General features: G+C 36.2%; 1 protein-coding gene across 2 annotated transcripts in view; it reads right to left on the bottom strand.

Annotated features, from left to right (window-relative positions):
• The window catches only part of AlaRS-m (alanine--tRNA ligase, mitochondrial), a 32,527-nt gene that overhangs the window by 5,020 nt on the left and 13,092 nt on the right, over window positions 1–14,415 (bottom strand). For both annotated transcript variants that reach the window (XM_067788564.1, XM_067788565.1), the window contains 6 exons: window positions 10,772–10,911; window positions 9,694–10,703; window positions 5,884–6,040; window positions 4,148–4,433; window positions 3,850–4,070; window positions 3,578–3,779 (listed from right to left, as the gene is read on the bottom strand). In XM_067788564.1, coding sequence (XP_067644665.1) covers window positions 3,578–3,779; window positions 3,850–4,070; window positions 4,148–4,433; window positions 5,884–6,040; window positions 9,694–10,703; window positions 10,772–10,911 — 2,016 coding nt within the window. The remainder of the gene's footprint in view (window positions 1–3,577; window positions 3,780–3,849; window positions 4,071–4,147; window positions 4,434–5,883; window positions 6,041–9,693; window positions 10,704–10,771; window positions 10,912–14,415) is intronic.

Genomic DNA, 14,415 nt, shown 5'->3' with positions numbered 1-14,415 from the left:
TCGAATCGTTCGATTTTGCGTATTCTGCATTTCGATCGTAGTTCCGTTTTTCTAAGTTGTAAATTAGTTGGCGGAAAAGTATTTTCTTTTTATATTGGCACTACTCTCGAATAGATCGGAAAAGCTTACCAAAAATATATGAAATATTTTCTTTTTATTTTTTTATTAATTTATAACATAATTTTAACAAAAAAGTAAGTAAAACTTGTTAAGGAAAGAATAAATAAATCTTCATAAAGTATTTTAGGCCAGTGCAATGAAATTAACATCCATAAAATTCAGGCAATGTCAACTATATTCGTGCAGGAATCCGTTTTAACAAAACTTGGTGTCCACGGTAGGGAATTGACCAAAAGAACGACAAAAACGCACTTACAATTATAAAAGCACTTCACTCAAAAAATATAACACGGCGGCAATATATTCTATTGCTTTTTTTTGTACAGAATGTCGTGGATAATAAAACATAAACGTTTTTCAGTGTTTTTTTTACAAATTTTCTTTAATTTATTTTGTTCCAATGTTCACACATTCCGCACAAACAGCTGATTTCGAAAAATCATTTGCTCTTCCTCTTCTCGTTACGATTCCGTCGTAATGCAGAATACCCAACTTCGATTAAAGCGGAGCGTAGAACGGGAACGTAATCGAAATGCAGAATAGGGGTGTAAGCTTGCGTGGTAGAAGTTATATTTCAGGAAAAAAGGTGGTAGATCTACTATTTTAGTGATAGAAGTCCGAACACTGCTCACAGTTGAACTGCATAAAAATTAACGGAACATAAGCGTCATTTGTATAACAAATACAAAGCAGTGGAAATGTTCAGCCAGCAACGAAATGTGACATAGTGACATAAACAGTGTACAAACCTCGGTGTTTATGTTTACTCTCCTTCGAAAAAAATTTGCAACTTATAAGCACGACAAAAATCGAAAAATTCGCATATTTATTCAAAAAATGTTGTACACATGAAATGATCTCGAGACGCTCGTCACCCAGGGAAAAATTACCACTCATCTGTACAGCTTCCTTTTGATACCCATATTGCAGTACTCATTAACAGCTTCCATTTGATACCCATAATGTAAAAACACATCCTAAGGTTATTCTGATCCTCATTTTGGGCAATATCTCGAGACCATAGTCACCCAAATGTATGAAAATTACCCTCTGCTAAAGAACTCATCAACAGCTTTAATTTGGTATCCATATTGTATAAACACATTCTAGGGGTATCGGGTCCACGTTTTGGCCTATATCTCGAGACCCTAATCACCCAGGGGTACGAAAAATTGTCATGTACTAAAGCACTCATCAACAGCTTTCATTTGATATCCATATTGTATAAACACATTCTTGGGGTACCCGGGTCCACACTTTGGCCTATATCTCGAGACCCTAGTCACCTAGGGGTACCAAAAGTACCCCACATTAAAGTACTCATCAGAAGCTTCATTATTTCATTTTTATATATGTATATAGATTAAATATAATCAGAAAGTCAGTGTAAACATGTAAAGGTGTCTAAGTTCGGGTGTAACCGAACATTATATACTCAGCGGAGCTTGAATTGTACATTTCATTTCAGATAAATTACTTTTCTACATAACACGTGGTACCGCCCGTTAAAAAAAAACATTCTTGGGGTACCAAAAGTACCCCACATTAAAGTACTCATCAGAAGCTTCTATTTGGTACCCATAGTATATAAACACATCGTGTAGTTATCTGGGTCCACGTTTTGACCTATATCTCAGGACCCTAGACATTTTTTAAAATTTTGTTCTGCTAAAAACCTGCCCCTATTTGATCCCTATAATATGAAAGAAGAACGAATAAAATTGGCCTCGTATCGGCCCCAAAACATGGACAGGAACGAACATTATTTCATTTTTATATATGTATATAGATTAAATATAATCAGAAAGTTAGTGTAAACATGTAAAGGTGTCTAAGTTCGGGTGTAACCGAACATTATATACTCAGCGGAGCTTGAATTGTACATTTCATTTCAGATAAATTACTTTTCTACATAACACGTGGTACCGCCCGTTAAAAAAAAAAATGTCTCCCCGTTTCCTATTACAATAAAACTTGATAAGTGAAATATCATTGATTCAAAACTATTTTTTGCTAAGTAATAGGTTATTATTCTAGTCTACGACCGTTCTAAACTTGTTTTATATTTAAGTTGCTGTGGTCTTAACCGATCCCGTCCATTTTTACTAGAAATATTTTCTGCTATAAGGAAAATATGTGTACCCAATTTTGTTACGATATGTTAATTTTTCTTCGAGTTATGGCTCCCGAAACATAGAAAATTGCTTAGTCATAAAAGGGGCGGTGCCACGCCCATTTTTATAATTTGAAGTTTTTCCTATTTATTGTTATAAATCCGCTTGGGAAATGAAATACCATTGATATAAAGCTCTTTTTTGCAAAGATATAGCTTATTTTATTCGTCCACGACCCTTTTAAAAATCTTTTATATAAAAGTGGGCGTGGTCCTTAACCGATTTCGTTAATTTTTCTTCAAAGCATTCCTTATAGTAAAGGCAACCTCTCTGCCGAATTTTGTTACGATGGGTTTAACGATTTTTGATTTATGATTAATATTTGTAAAATTGATTTTATCACAAGTGGGCGGTGCCACGCCCATTTTAAAAAATTTGTTCAAATTTCTATCAAGTCTCACACGTCAAATTTCAACATTCTAGGTGTATTATTTACTAAATAATCAGTTTTTTGTGTTTTCCAAAATGTTATATATATAAAAAGTGGGTGTGATTATCATCCGATTACGCTCTTTTTCAATACCAATCTATTCTGGATCCAGGTAAGCTCGTATACCAAATTTGGTCAAGATATCTCAATATTTACTCAAGTTATCGTGTTAACAGACAGACCGACTGATGGACGGACATGGCTCAATCAATTTTTTTTTCGATACTGATGATTTTGATATATGGAAGTCTATATCTATCTCGATTCCTTTATACCTGTACAACCAACCGTTATCCAATCAAAGTTAATATACTCTGTGTGCAAAGCACGCTGAGTATAAAAATAATCAAATGCCACTGCAATTTTCATTTAAAAAAAATTTATCATAACAATAATGATAAAATAATTATTGTTAGGCCTTGAGCTCGATTCGAACCCGAGATCTTACAAATCAGTAGGGGGATATAACAACAAAAATCGTCTTGCAAAAGAGGTATGTAACTATTTGTTTATCCAAGGAAAGGTGGTTTTAGGTGGTCCGCTACTAAAATTTTGTCCCAATCGTATTTGGAAAAGAAAAATCGATGACTTTAGATAGAATTGAAGCCGGTGATTGCTCTAAACAAACGTCCATTAGAGACATGGAAGGTACGGATACAATCCGTATGAAAAATATATGTTGTAGGTGCTTCCGATTGGCGAAAGTTATCGCGAAATCGCCTAGGCGCATCTAAGTGATGATGTACGTCTTTTAAACGAATATTGGTTTGTATTAGTTTTCTATCGAAACTTCAACTGTTCTAGTTTTCGTTGCCCGTGGAGTAAACAACAATACTTGTTTTTATTTTCTTACCTTAGGTACGCAGCAACGCGCTTTGATAATGCTATTACACATGCTGGCAACGAGTATGGGTCGATCAGTGCATAACTTTGTCGCTTTTTGCAATGGCACTTCTTCAACCAATACGGAGCTTGTGATGTAATGAACAATGAATGGATGCGTTTCAATGCATTTTTCTTGTAATAATGCCTTCATTTCAACTTCAACAAATTCTCTGTAATTGATAAAAAAAAGGTGCAATTTTGAAAATTTTAAAACTTTAATTTAAAAATTTGTATTCCTACTTTAATGTTGTGCGTGTAGTCTCTTTAAGCTTTCTCAGTAGATTATTAATGCGCTCCAACGTATTGATTTTTAATACATACGGCAATAAAGCTTCAGTGTGCATTAAATTATGACGTATTTTTTGTAATTCGATTTCTGTTGCATTTGTTAATTGATCAGTCTTAAATTGTTCATTCAACATATCAACGCGATGTTGTAAGAGTGCCGCCGTCTTTAAGGCCTGTAAAATCGTTGATAAATTCCATGGAACAGCAAAATACTTGTTATAACATATAAGACTGTAAAGCAATATCTTACATTTTCTGCAGCTATTCCCGCGACTGCTGTAAAGGCATATCTGGCGCGATTGGTTTGTCGAAAATTTGTAATGCTAAAATATTCAAGCTCGCGTGTATTCGTTGCATGCGTTCCACAACACAGCTCTTTAGAGAGTAGCTGAGGTTTGTCACACTTTATGCTTATCAAACGCAAATCAGTCTCGGGATATATTTCTCCAGGCACCATTACAATATCATCCTGCTGTAATACATCACTAGCCATTACATTTTTCACATCAACTGGCACCTTTGATTGGATAGTCTGGCTGTCATTGAAAAGTTGAATACACAAGACTAAGTTAGAACTACACCATTTCCAGTTGTAAATGAGAAAGCGTGATTTGGAAATGAGAAAGCGTCATTTGAAAATGAGAATAGTTAGTTGAAAATAAGAAAGCATAGTTTGAAAATAAGATTTGTAAATTGTAAATAAGATTAGTCAGTTGTAAATTAGAAAGCGTCAAACGTAAATGCGAAAGCGTTATATGGAATTGAGAATAGTCAATTGTAAAAGCGAAAGCGTCATTTGTAATTGAGAATAGTCAGCGTTAAATGAGAATAGTGAATTGTGAATGCGAAGGCACCATATGTAGATGAGAATAGTCACTTGTAAATGAGAAAGCATCAAATGAAAATGCGAAAGCGTCATTTGTATTTGAGAATACGTAGTAAATCATTAATAAGAAAGTATCACTTAAAAATCCGAAAGCGTCATATGTAAATGAGAATAGTCAATTGTAAATGCGAAGGCGTTATATAGAAATGAGAAAAGTAAGTAAATTTTGCATGAGAAATCATTAAATGAAAATTCGAGAGACTTATTTGTTATTAAGAATAAAATTTGTCAATTCTATGTAAAAGTATAATGTAATGGTTCCCTCCCATTAGCTATTTCGCACCACTGTACAAGAACTTCAAATGCATAAGGAGTCCGAATTCCGATGGACATAATTGGAATAATTAACAAAGCCTTATTTATACCTAGTGTTATTTTAGTGAAGTAAATAGTTGGTAAATACCATCCTAAAGCTAATCACGGTTTTAAGTTATTTAAGCAATTAGTTTGGATCTGCTTTCTCATTTCCATATGACGCTTTCGCATTTTCAAAAGGTACTTGCTTATTTATAATTGAGTACGAATTCTCAATTACAAATGACGCTTTCGCATTTTAATTTGATGCTTTCTCATTTACAAGTGACTATTCTCATTTCCACATGACGCTTTCGCATTTGCAATTGACTATTATCATTTCCAAATGACGCCTTAGCATTTACAATTCACAATTATCATATACAACTGACTCTTCTCATTTACAAGTGACTATTCGAATCTCCATGTGACGTTTTCGCATTTGTAATTGACTATTCTCATTTCCAAATGACGCCTTCGCGATTACAATTCACAATTCTCATTTGCAACTGACTATTCTCATTTACATGTGACTATTCGCATTTCCATGTGACGCTTTCGCATTTGCAATTGACTATTCTCATTTCCAAATGACGCTTTCGCATTTACAATTCCCTATTCTCATTTACAACTAACTATTCTCAAATACAATTGACGCTTTCGAAATTTCATTTACAGTTTTCTCATTTACAAGTGACTATTCTCATTTCCATATGACGCTTTCGCATTTATATCTGACGCTTTCTCATTTACAACTGGAAATGGAGTAGTATAAAATCGTTGTGTATGTAGTGAGTTCAAATTACTTGATTAAATTTTCTAATCGCAAAATGTCCTCTTTGTTAATACGCTTTCCCATTAAGCTGAGTTCGAGTTTACAATGATCTGTTGTGACAGCACTGGAGACTTGGTATGTGATTTTGTTGAACAGCGAACGGATAGCAGCACTTAATAAGTGTGTTGCTTAGAAAAAATATGTTTTATTAACAAATTAACTAAATAGGTATGTTAACATATTTATATCATAATATGAAATGTAAATAGCTGCTATTCCCTAGCTTGTTGTAGTACATATTCAGAAAAATCACAATACTAGGCTGAATACAAAGTCAAAGCGAAGAGGGAAGCTATAATACGTAGATGAAGCTGTGAACATTATTTCTTATTAAAATTTTTTTAATTTCGTTGATCCAAAACTGCTTGGAACTAGACTTGTGTATATGACCCATTTGAAAGAAAAGCGCATTCCAGCGGGATACATAAGGACCTCACATGGACTGAATGAGTCCATAGTTTTACTCGAAGTTTTTTAACGACCAAACTGAAAACCCAAAAACCAGGACTAATGTTATAAATAAACTCCGTTCTCTTGGAAAATACCAAGAGCTTTCTAGAATCTAGCCACTTTCTGGAGGTATACCATTACTTCAGAAAAAATTCATGAATAGAAAAGGGGTCGCGAAATGTGCCGGAGAGTTTAAAAATTATACGGATATTATTTCAAAATTATCCTAAACTTTTCCCTAAATATTCTCGAATCCAACTTATAAGTTATGCCGAGTGGTTCGGAAAGAGTGGCGTTATGACAAATTAAGCAATACCAAAATTGTGCTAAAATTAATCCGAAGTTATCCTGATAAAGTGTCGATATTATGTCTTAAAAAATTTCAAAACTAACCCTAAGTAGTTCCAGATTATTCTGAAGTAATCCTAAATTTATCCCAGAAACAGTATCGAAATGATCACGAAACAGTGCGAAGATCTTCCTTCAAAATACTTCGGAAATGGTCCTTAAATAATATCGAAACGGTGCAAACTAATAACTAAATAGACTGGAAATGATCCTGAAAAAAAAACACGTAACTGTACTGAAAAAGTCACAAAGAAACTATCCCGATAATAACCTACCGACTAACTAACTATCCCGATAATAAATATTGCCGAAAGATTCCGTAAATCATCACGTTCCAGAAATTATCCGCACATAGATCCGAAGTAATAGCGAAATACTCACGAATTGATTCCGAAAAAAAATCCCAAACCTTTTCCGATATAGTCCACAATCTAAAATAGCTATATACCAATTTTGATAAGTCTAGGGCAATATTACTATAGTTTTAGCAACAACCCCTCCCACCTCTTGAAAAAAAAAAACAAGTAAGGAAGGCTAAGTTCGGGTGTAACCCAACATTACATACTCAGCTGAGAGCTTTGGAGACAAAATAAGGGAAAATAACCATGTAGGAAAATGAACCTAGGGTGACCCTGGAATGTGTTTGTATGACATGGGTATTAAATTAGATATTAAAGAGTATTTTAAAATGGAGTGTGCCATAGTTCTATAGGTGGACGCCATTTCGGGATATCGCCATAAAGGTGGACCAGGGGTGACTCTAGGATGCGTTTGTACGATATGGGTTGCAAATGAAAGCTGTTAATGAGTATTTTAAAAGGGATTTGGCCTTAGTTCTATAGGTGGACGCCTTTTCGAGATATCGCCATAAAGGTGGACCAGGGGTGACTCTAGAATGCGTTTGTAAGATATGGGTATCAAATGAAAGGTGTTAAAGATTATTTAAAAGGGAGTGGGCCTTAGTTCTATAGGTGGACGCCTTTTCGAGATATCGCCATAAAGGTGGACCAGGGGTGACTCTAGAATGTGTTTGTACGATATCGGAATCAAATGAAAGGTGTTAATGAGTATTTTAAAAGGGAGTGGGCCTTAGTTCTATAGGTGGACGCGTTTTCGAGATATTGCCATAAAGGTGGACCAGGGGTGACTCTAGAATGTGTTGGTACGATATGGGTATCAATTGAAAGGTGTTAATGAGTATTTTAAAAGGGAGTGGGCCTTAGTTTTATAGGTGGACGACTTTTCGAGATATCGCCATAAAGGTGGATCAGGGGTGACTCTAGAATACGTTTGAACGATATGGGTATCAAATGAAAGGTGTTAATGATTATTTAAAAGGGATTGGGCCTTAGTTCTATAGGTGGACGCCTTTTCGAGATATCGCCATAAAGGTGGACCAGGGGTGATTCTAGAATGTGTTTGTACGATATAGGTATCAAATTAAAGGTATTAATGAGTGTTTTAAAAGAAAGTGGGCCTTAGTTGTATATGTGAAGGCGTTTTCGAGATATCGACCAAAATGTGGACCAGGGTGGACCAGAACATCATCTGTCGGGTACCGCTAATTTATTTATATATGTAATACCACGAACAGTATTCCTGCCAATATTCCAAGGGCTTTTGATTTCGCCCTGCAAAACTTTTTCATTTTCTTCTACTTAATATTGTAGGTGTCACACCCATTTTACAAAGTTTTTTCTAAAGTTATATTTTGCGTCAATAAACCAATCCAATTACCATGTTCGTCCTTTTTTTCATATTTGGTATAGAATTATGGCTTTTTTTCATTTTTCGCAATTTTCGATATCGAAAAAGTGGGCGTGTTCATAGTCGGATTTTGGCCATATTGTATACCAAGATAAAGTGAGTTCAGATAAGTACGTGAACTAAGTTCAGTAAAGATATATCGATATTTGCTCAAGTTATCGTGTTAACGGCCGAGCGTAAGGACAGACGGTCGACTGTGGATAAAAACTGGGAGTGGCTTCAACCGATTTTGCCCATTTTCACAGAAAACAGTTATCGTCATAGAATCTACCCTACCAAATTTCACAAGGATTAGTAAAATTTTTGTTCGACTTATGGCATTAAAAATATTCTAATAAAGTTAAATGAAAAAGGGCGGAGCCATGCCCATTTTGAAATTTTCTTTTATTTTTGTATTTTGTTGCACCGTATCATTACTGGAGTTGAATGTTGACATAATTTATAAACTGTAAAGATATTAAATTTTTTGTTAAAATATGACTTTAAAAATTTTTTTTTAAAAGTGGGCGTGTTCGTCATCCGATTTTGAAAATTTTTATTTAGCACACATATAGTAATAGGCGTAACGTTCCTGCCAAATTTCATCATGATATCTTCAACGACTGCCAAATTACAGCTTGCAAAACTTTTAAATTACCTTCTTTTAAAAGTGGGCAGTGCCACGCCCATTGTCCAAAATTTTACTAATTTTCTATTCTGCGTCATAGGGTCAACCCACCTACCATTTTAAATAGCGATCTGAGATGAGTGCCCGGGAACCTACATACCAAATTACATCAAGATATCTCGAAATTTACTCAAGTTATCGTGTTAACGGGCAGACGGACGAGCGGACAGACGGACATGGCTAAATGAATTTCTTTTTTCGCCCGGATCATTTTGATATATAGAAGTCTATATCTATCTCGATTAGTTTATGCCGTTACGGATTACCGTTATGCGAACAAAATTAATATATTCTGTGAGCTCTGCTCAGCTGAGTATAGAAACTATAGATCGTTTCACATTCTTGTCAGTGTGCTGTATTTAATGTTTTTAGATATAATTTGAGGGTTAAAATTATTCTCTATAGCATGTTTTGGGCTTCGGTGCCATTGACCCCAGATAAGTTGATCAAAAGAGTTATTATTACTATGAATTAGACTAAGATGTAGCCCAATTGCATTGATATATATTGTACGGGCGGATCATTCACAACTCTTTTTTGGAAACTAACCTGTATGATGACATATTGTCCTTTGACGAAGATTTACGTCCACTACAAGCTTTAGCTCAGCGTTCGTTTTAAGTATTAACTTCTGCTCGACTTTGGGTAATCTACACACATGTACAACACAATCGTTTATAAAATCAACATTCACCACAGGCAATTCAAGTGTAGTATTATCGTTTGTTGTGGTATTATCGTTTGCGGATGTTAGTAATATTACACCACTGTCTGCTTGTTGGCCTCCGGATTCATAATAGAAATTACTGGCATCTGTTATAATATAAAGTAAGTCATCTTCCGATGTGGTTTCACCTAATACAAGCGTATCTACTGCTCTTCCGCGATAAACTAGACCGGTTAGACGAGCTGAAAGTGCGGCAATTTTATATGTTTTACTATCACAGTCGTAAACATAGTTATATTTCCAACTATTATCTGTTGCATTTAACTTCTGTGTTAAATTTGTAAGAGTTTTATTATCACATCTCAACAATTCTAGTTTATCTTTGTTGTAAGCGGTTTTACTTGTTGTTGACGAAGTTTTCGATTTGAATTTAGCATTCGTCATTTCCGTAAGGTAACCATGCAAATCACATTCCATATTTTCTAATTCAGCCAATTTTTTAAAGTTTTCTTCAGTCAATCCATAAGTATCGGTAAGTTTGTAAAGAAAACTACCAGGAATTATATTATTTTGAAATGTTTCTTTTCTTGCCTGAAAATCTCTATAAGCCGGCACAAATCCAGGACATTCCATTAGATCAATATCTTGTAAATTAGGAAATTCAGCTAGAGCAGCAACAAATGCTTTTGACGAGCAGGCACGTAGCGCTTTAAATACCTCTTGTTCATGCGCTATTAATTCGAGTACGCTATTTTGTTTATTATGCATTTCAGGATAGGCTGTACCCAAGGTCTCCACAACTATAGGTATAAGGTATGATAGTAACTTTTCATTTCCAAATACGTTTTCGCTTATGGTAAATGCTTTGCGTAGAACTCTACGGAGTTTTTGGCTAAATAAAAGACGAATATTTCAAGAGATTAGAAACAAAAATTCTGTCTTTTATTTAATAAAAAGTACTTTTGATCTGGTAACATGCCATCTGCCAGACATGTTGTTATCATGCGGGCATGATCTGCTAAAATTCTGTAAGCAGTATCTATAGTAGCGTTGTCAGTCATAGATGGAAAAGAGCCAGTATAGAGCGGTGCATTCGTAATCTAAGAGAAAGATATAAAAAGTGTGTATTGCCATTATTTTATAGGATTTAATACAAAAGTATTAAACCAGCAGTCAGTTTCACAAAACATACAACACAAGAAGAAAATTTTTTTTTTTTTGTGAAATGAACACGAGGTGCTCAGCCAGGTTACATTTGAAGTATAGCTTTATTTAGTCCGAGTCAAGGGTGGTTATGCCTTATATTGTGACGAATATTAATATCACTAAGCGATACTACCATCACTAAGCCGATACTAAGCAGCCACTCGTATGTACACGTAAACAAATCAATCATCATCTACACACATACATACCAGGCAACGGAGATATACTCATAAACACATGTAAAAATCAGCCGTAGTAGTACTCACATAACAAAACACGCATATGGCTATGCGAGAGGCTATAAACTACAAATACACACGCATATAGCTGGTAATCAAGTAGCAGATTCTAGAAGAAGAAACATCTAGACATTTGTAGAAATATGCGGACAAGGCAACAGAGAATATAAAAGCAGAGCAAGCTGAGTAATCAGTTTGATTTAAACACGCTATCAGTTGCAAACTGAAGTGTAATTGTGAAGTATAATTGTACTAATAATCTAATAAAGACCATTTTGCATTACTGAATATTGGAGTTATTTATTCAACATTTTAGCGATTCGAACGTTTGCAGAAGGTGTAAAATAAGCGGAGTTTCTCTAAATTCGTTACAATATGTTATTCTAATGACTTGAATACATGTGGAGAAGAATATATTTTTTCACGCTTCCCAAGGCAGTAGGTTCTGTTCACCGGATCGACTCGGGATTATTTCCGACCAAGGGCTGTAATTTCAGTGTAACTCCATTTAATTTGTTGCCTGCCTCCCGCAAATTGTCATCCTCTCAGCAGATCTTTGCAGCGGGACTGCTCCATATTCTCCTGTTCCGGGAAAGTATCGAGCCAATGCCTGATCCCGGTAAAGAAAAATGGTTTTGCTGCGTGTGTCGGAAACGAATGTTTTTAGGACGGTCACTCTCTTGCCAGTGATTCACGTGTAAAGGATGGTTACCACGCACGGAATGTCCTGGGCTAGATCCCAACATTCGTCGACCCCGTAATTTTTCAATACTTTTGTGACAACTTGCTGTTCATACTCACGGGCGTCCCGTAGTCCGAGCCATAGCCTCGGATGCTAAAGAAACAGGATTCGCCACGGGTAGGTGAAGTTGACAATTGGGTTGGAGAAGCTATAAATTGCGCTGGAAAACCCTGGATAATTAGGTAATTTTAGTCGCCCCTTACGACCGGCATACTTGCCGCGGGTGTGTTCTGAGCCCCTTAAACGCTGGGGTCAGGGAAACAGATTCTTAGTCCCAACCACTATGTGCACCGTTTACCAGCACAGAATATGTATATATGCCTGCGACATCTGCCCAATGCACTTCCTCCCTTGGACGGTGCCACTTTCTTAGATGTTATGGTCTCAGCGACTACAACCCCCGACGGGTTTCACCGCTCCATGTTGCCGGGCCGCAAACCCAACTAAACAGGGTACTCCGATGCCTACTCAAAGACGCCCAGTCCCAGGGCACCAACAGCACTTAAGACCTAGCCTCCCTCAATTCAGGGGCAGTCAGCCGTCATTTACCCCCATAGTGGCAACGTCTTCCACGTTGCACTTCAGAATACTGCAGCTAAACTGTAATAGATTAACTAGGAAGATAACGGAGAAAGTCTATTATATGAAGCGGCACAACATCCGCATTGCTGCGATCCAAGAGACAAAACTCAGGGCAAGATTTGCTTTGAAGACCTGCTATGGGTACAACGTCCACAGAAAAGATCGCGAGAGCGGAAAAGGAGGCGGATTCGCATTTATCATCCACAACTGGGTGCCATATAATCTATTTGATCCCGATAATAGGGACAGCGTCCTGGAACGTCAAGACATATGTGTCCGATCAGGCTATGCAAATTGAGAAATTATCAACATCTATATCCCTCCCGTCACCTGCTGCCCCAGTCGATACTTCCCTGACATCAGCGCACTACTCACCGGTGAAAATCGCATAATTCTAGGTGATTTCAATGCCCACATATGGAATTTTATCTACAAGCGGACAGAATAGGTGAGATGCTGGCGGACCAAATAGAAGAAACGACGCTCTGCACGATTAACGGGTACGCTCGCACACGTATACTAGGAAGCTGTCATAGTTCGCCAGACATCTCTATCGTGAGCGCAGGACTCGTTAACTGCGTCAACTAGCAGCCGATGATAACATTGACTTCCGAACACCTACTCATACTTCTTTTGCTCAAGCGATCTGCCAAATTCATCACCACTGAAAAAAACACATTCATAAACTTTAAAAAAGGAAAGTGGGAATACTATAAAAAATATACTGACAATCACTTTGCTGCCCTCGCAATCCTGACTGATGGCCGTCAAAGGGAGCGTGTTTTCCGCAAGGTCATTGAATCACAGAAAAAATTTTGTATCACTCAACTGACGGAAACATTTTACTTTTTCTTTTAAAATGCTATTTTTAGTTTGACTGTGTAGTAGATACATAAATAAACTGTGTTCATCAATTACTAAATTTCTTTGTAATACAGTAGTAACTCGATTTTTGCACGTAATGGAAACCGGGCTCGGTGAAAGTCTCGAGGCTGTCGCAAGTACCAAGTGTTTTTTTCGTATGAAATAAAAGGCAATTTTATGAAAGAATTTGGTTGGAAAATAAGTTTTGTAACGTAGCAAGATAACGTAGCATAACATATTTGAAGTATTTTATAAGACAACTGTATGGAAACTCCTTTCACTTTAAAACTTTCGTTACCATGGTAGTAGTAGTATAACTGAAGAACTATGTTTGTCTCTTTCTTTCTTTTGCATTTGCATTGTATAACATTTTTCTTAACAGGATTGCCTTAAAATAATTTTGCTCTGGCGCAGACTATAAAAAGGCTGCGCACTCTTAATTTTCAATCATTTCGTTTTGCGATCGGCGGTAAGAACACTTATCAGTAGAAGTGCGGAGTACGTGGTAAGCGCTAAGCTCGCCGTACAAAGTGCAAATTCTGATAAGTGGAATTTTATATTCTGGATGAAGTACGGAGTACGTGGTAAGCGCTAAGCTCGCCGTACAAAGTACCAATTCCAAGAATTGGAATTAAAGACAATGTTGACTGCGTTGTAGTGTGGACAGCGATGGTTGGCCGCTGCAAAGCAGAAGACATTTTCCGAAGTTCGCTAAACGATTTTGTACGAATAGTTTTACTTTAGCTGTGAAAATATACATTTTGTGAACCTACAGACATTTTTTCTGAACAATAATAAATAATTAAAACGAAACAAACTAGTTTTCGATTTTCTTCATTTCAACGAGAGTAGAAATTATTCAATTTAAACTCCACAATTGGCGCCCAACTGGCTGAATTTTTTCTTCAAAATTTTACCACGAAGAAGTCCACGTTTTAACAAAATGGCGACTCTCTCTAATGAACAATTTA

The sequence above is a fragment of the Eurosta solidaginis genome, chromosome 5 (genome assembly GCF_040869045.1).
Source record: "Eurosta solidaginis isolate ZX-2024a chromosome 5, ASM4086904v1, whole genome shotgun sequence".
Lineage (NCBI taxonomy): Eukaryota > Metazoa > Arthropoda > Insecta > Diptera > Tephritidae > Eurosta > Eurosta solidaginis.
The sequence above is the reverse complement of the archived record's forward strand: the minus strand, read 5'-3'. Positions and strand labels throughout refer to the sequence as shown.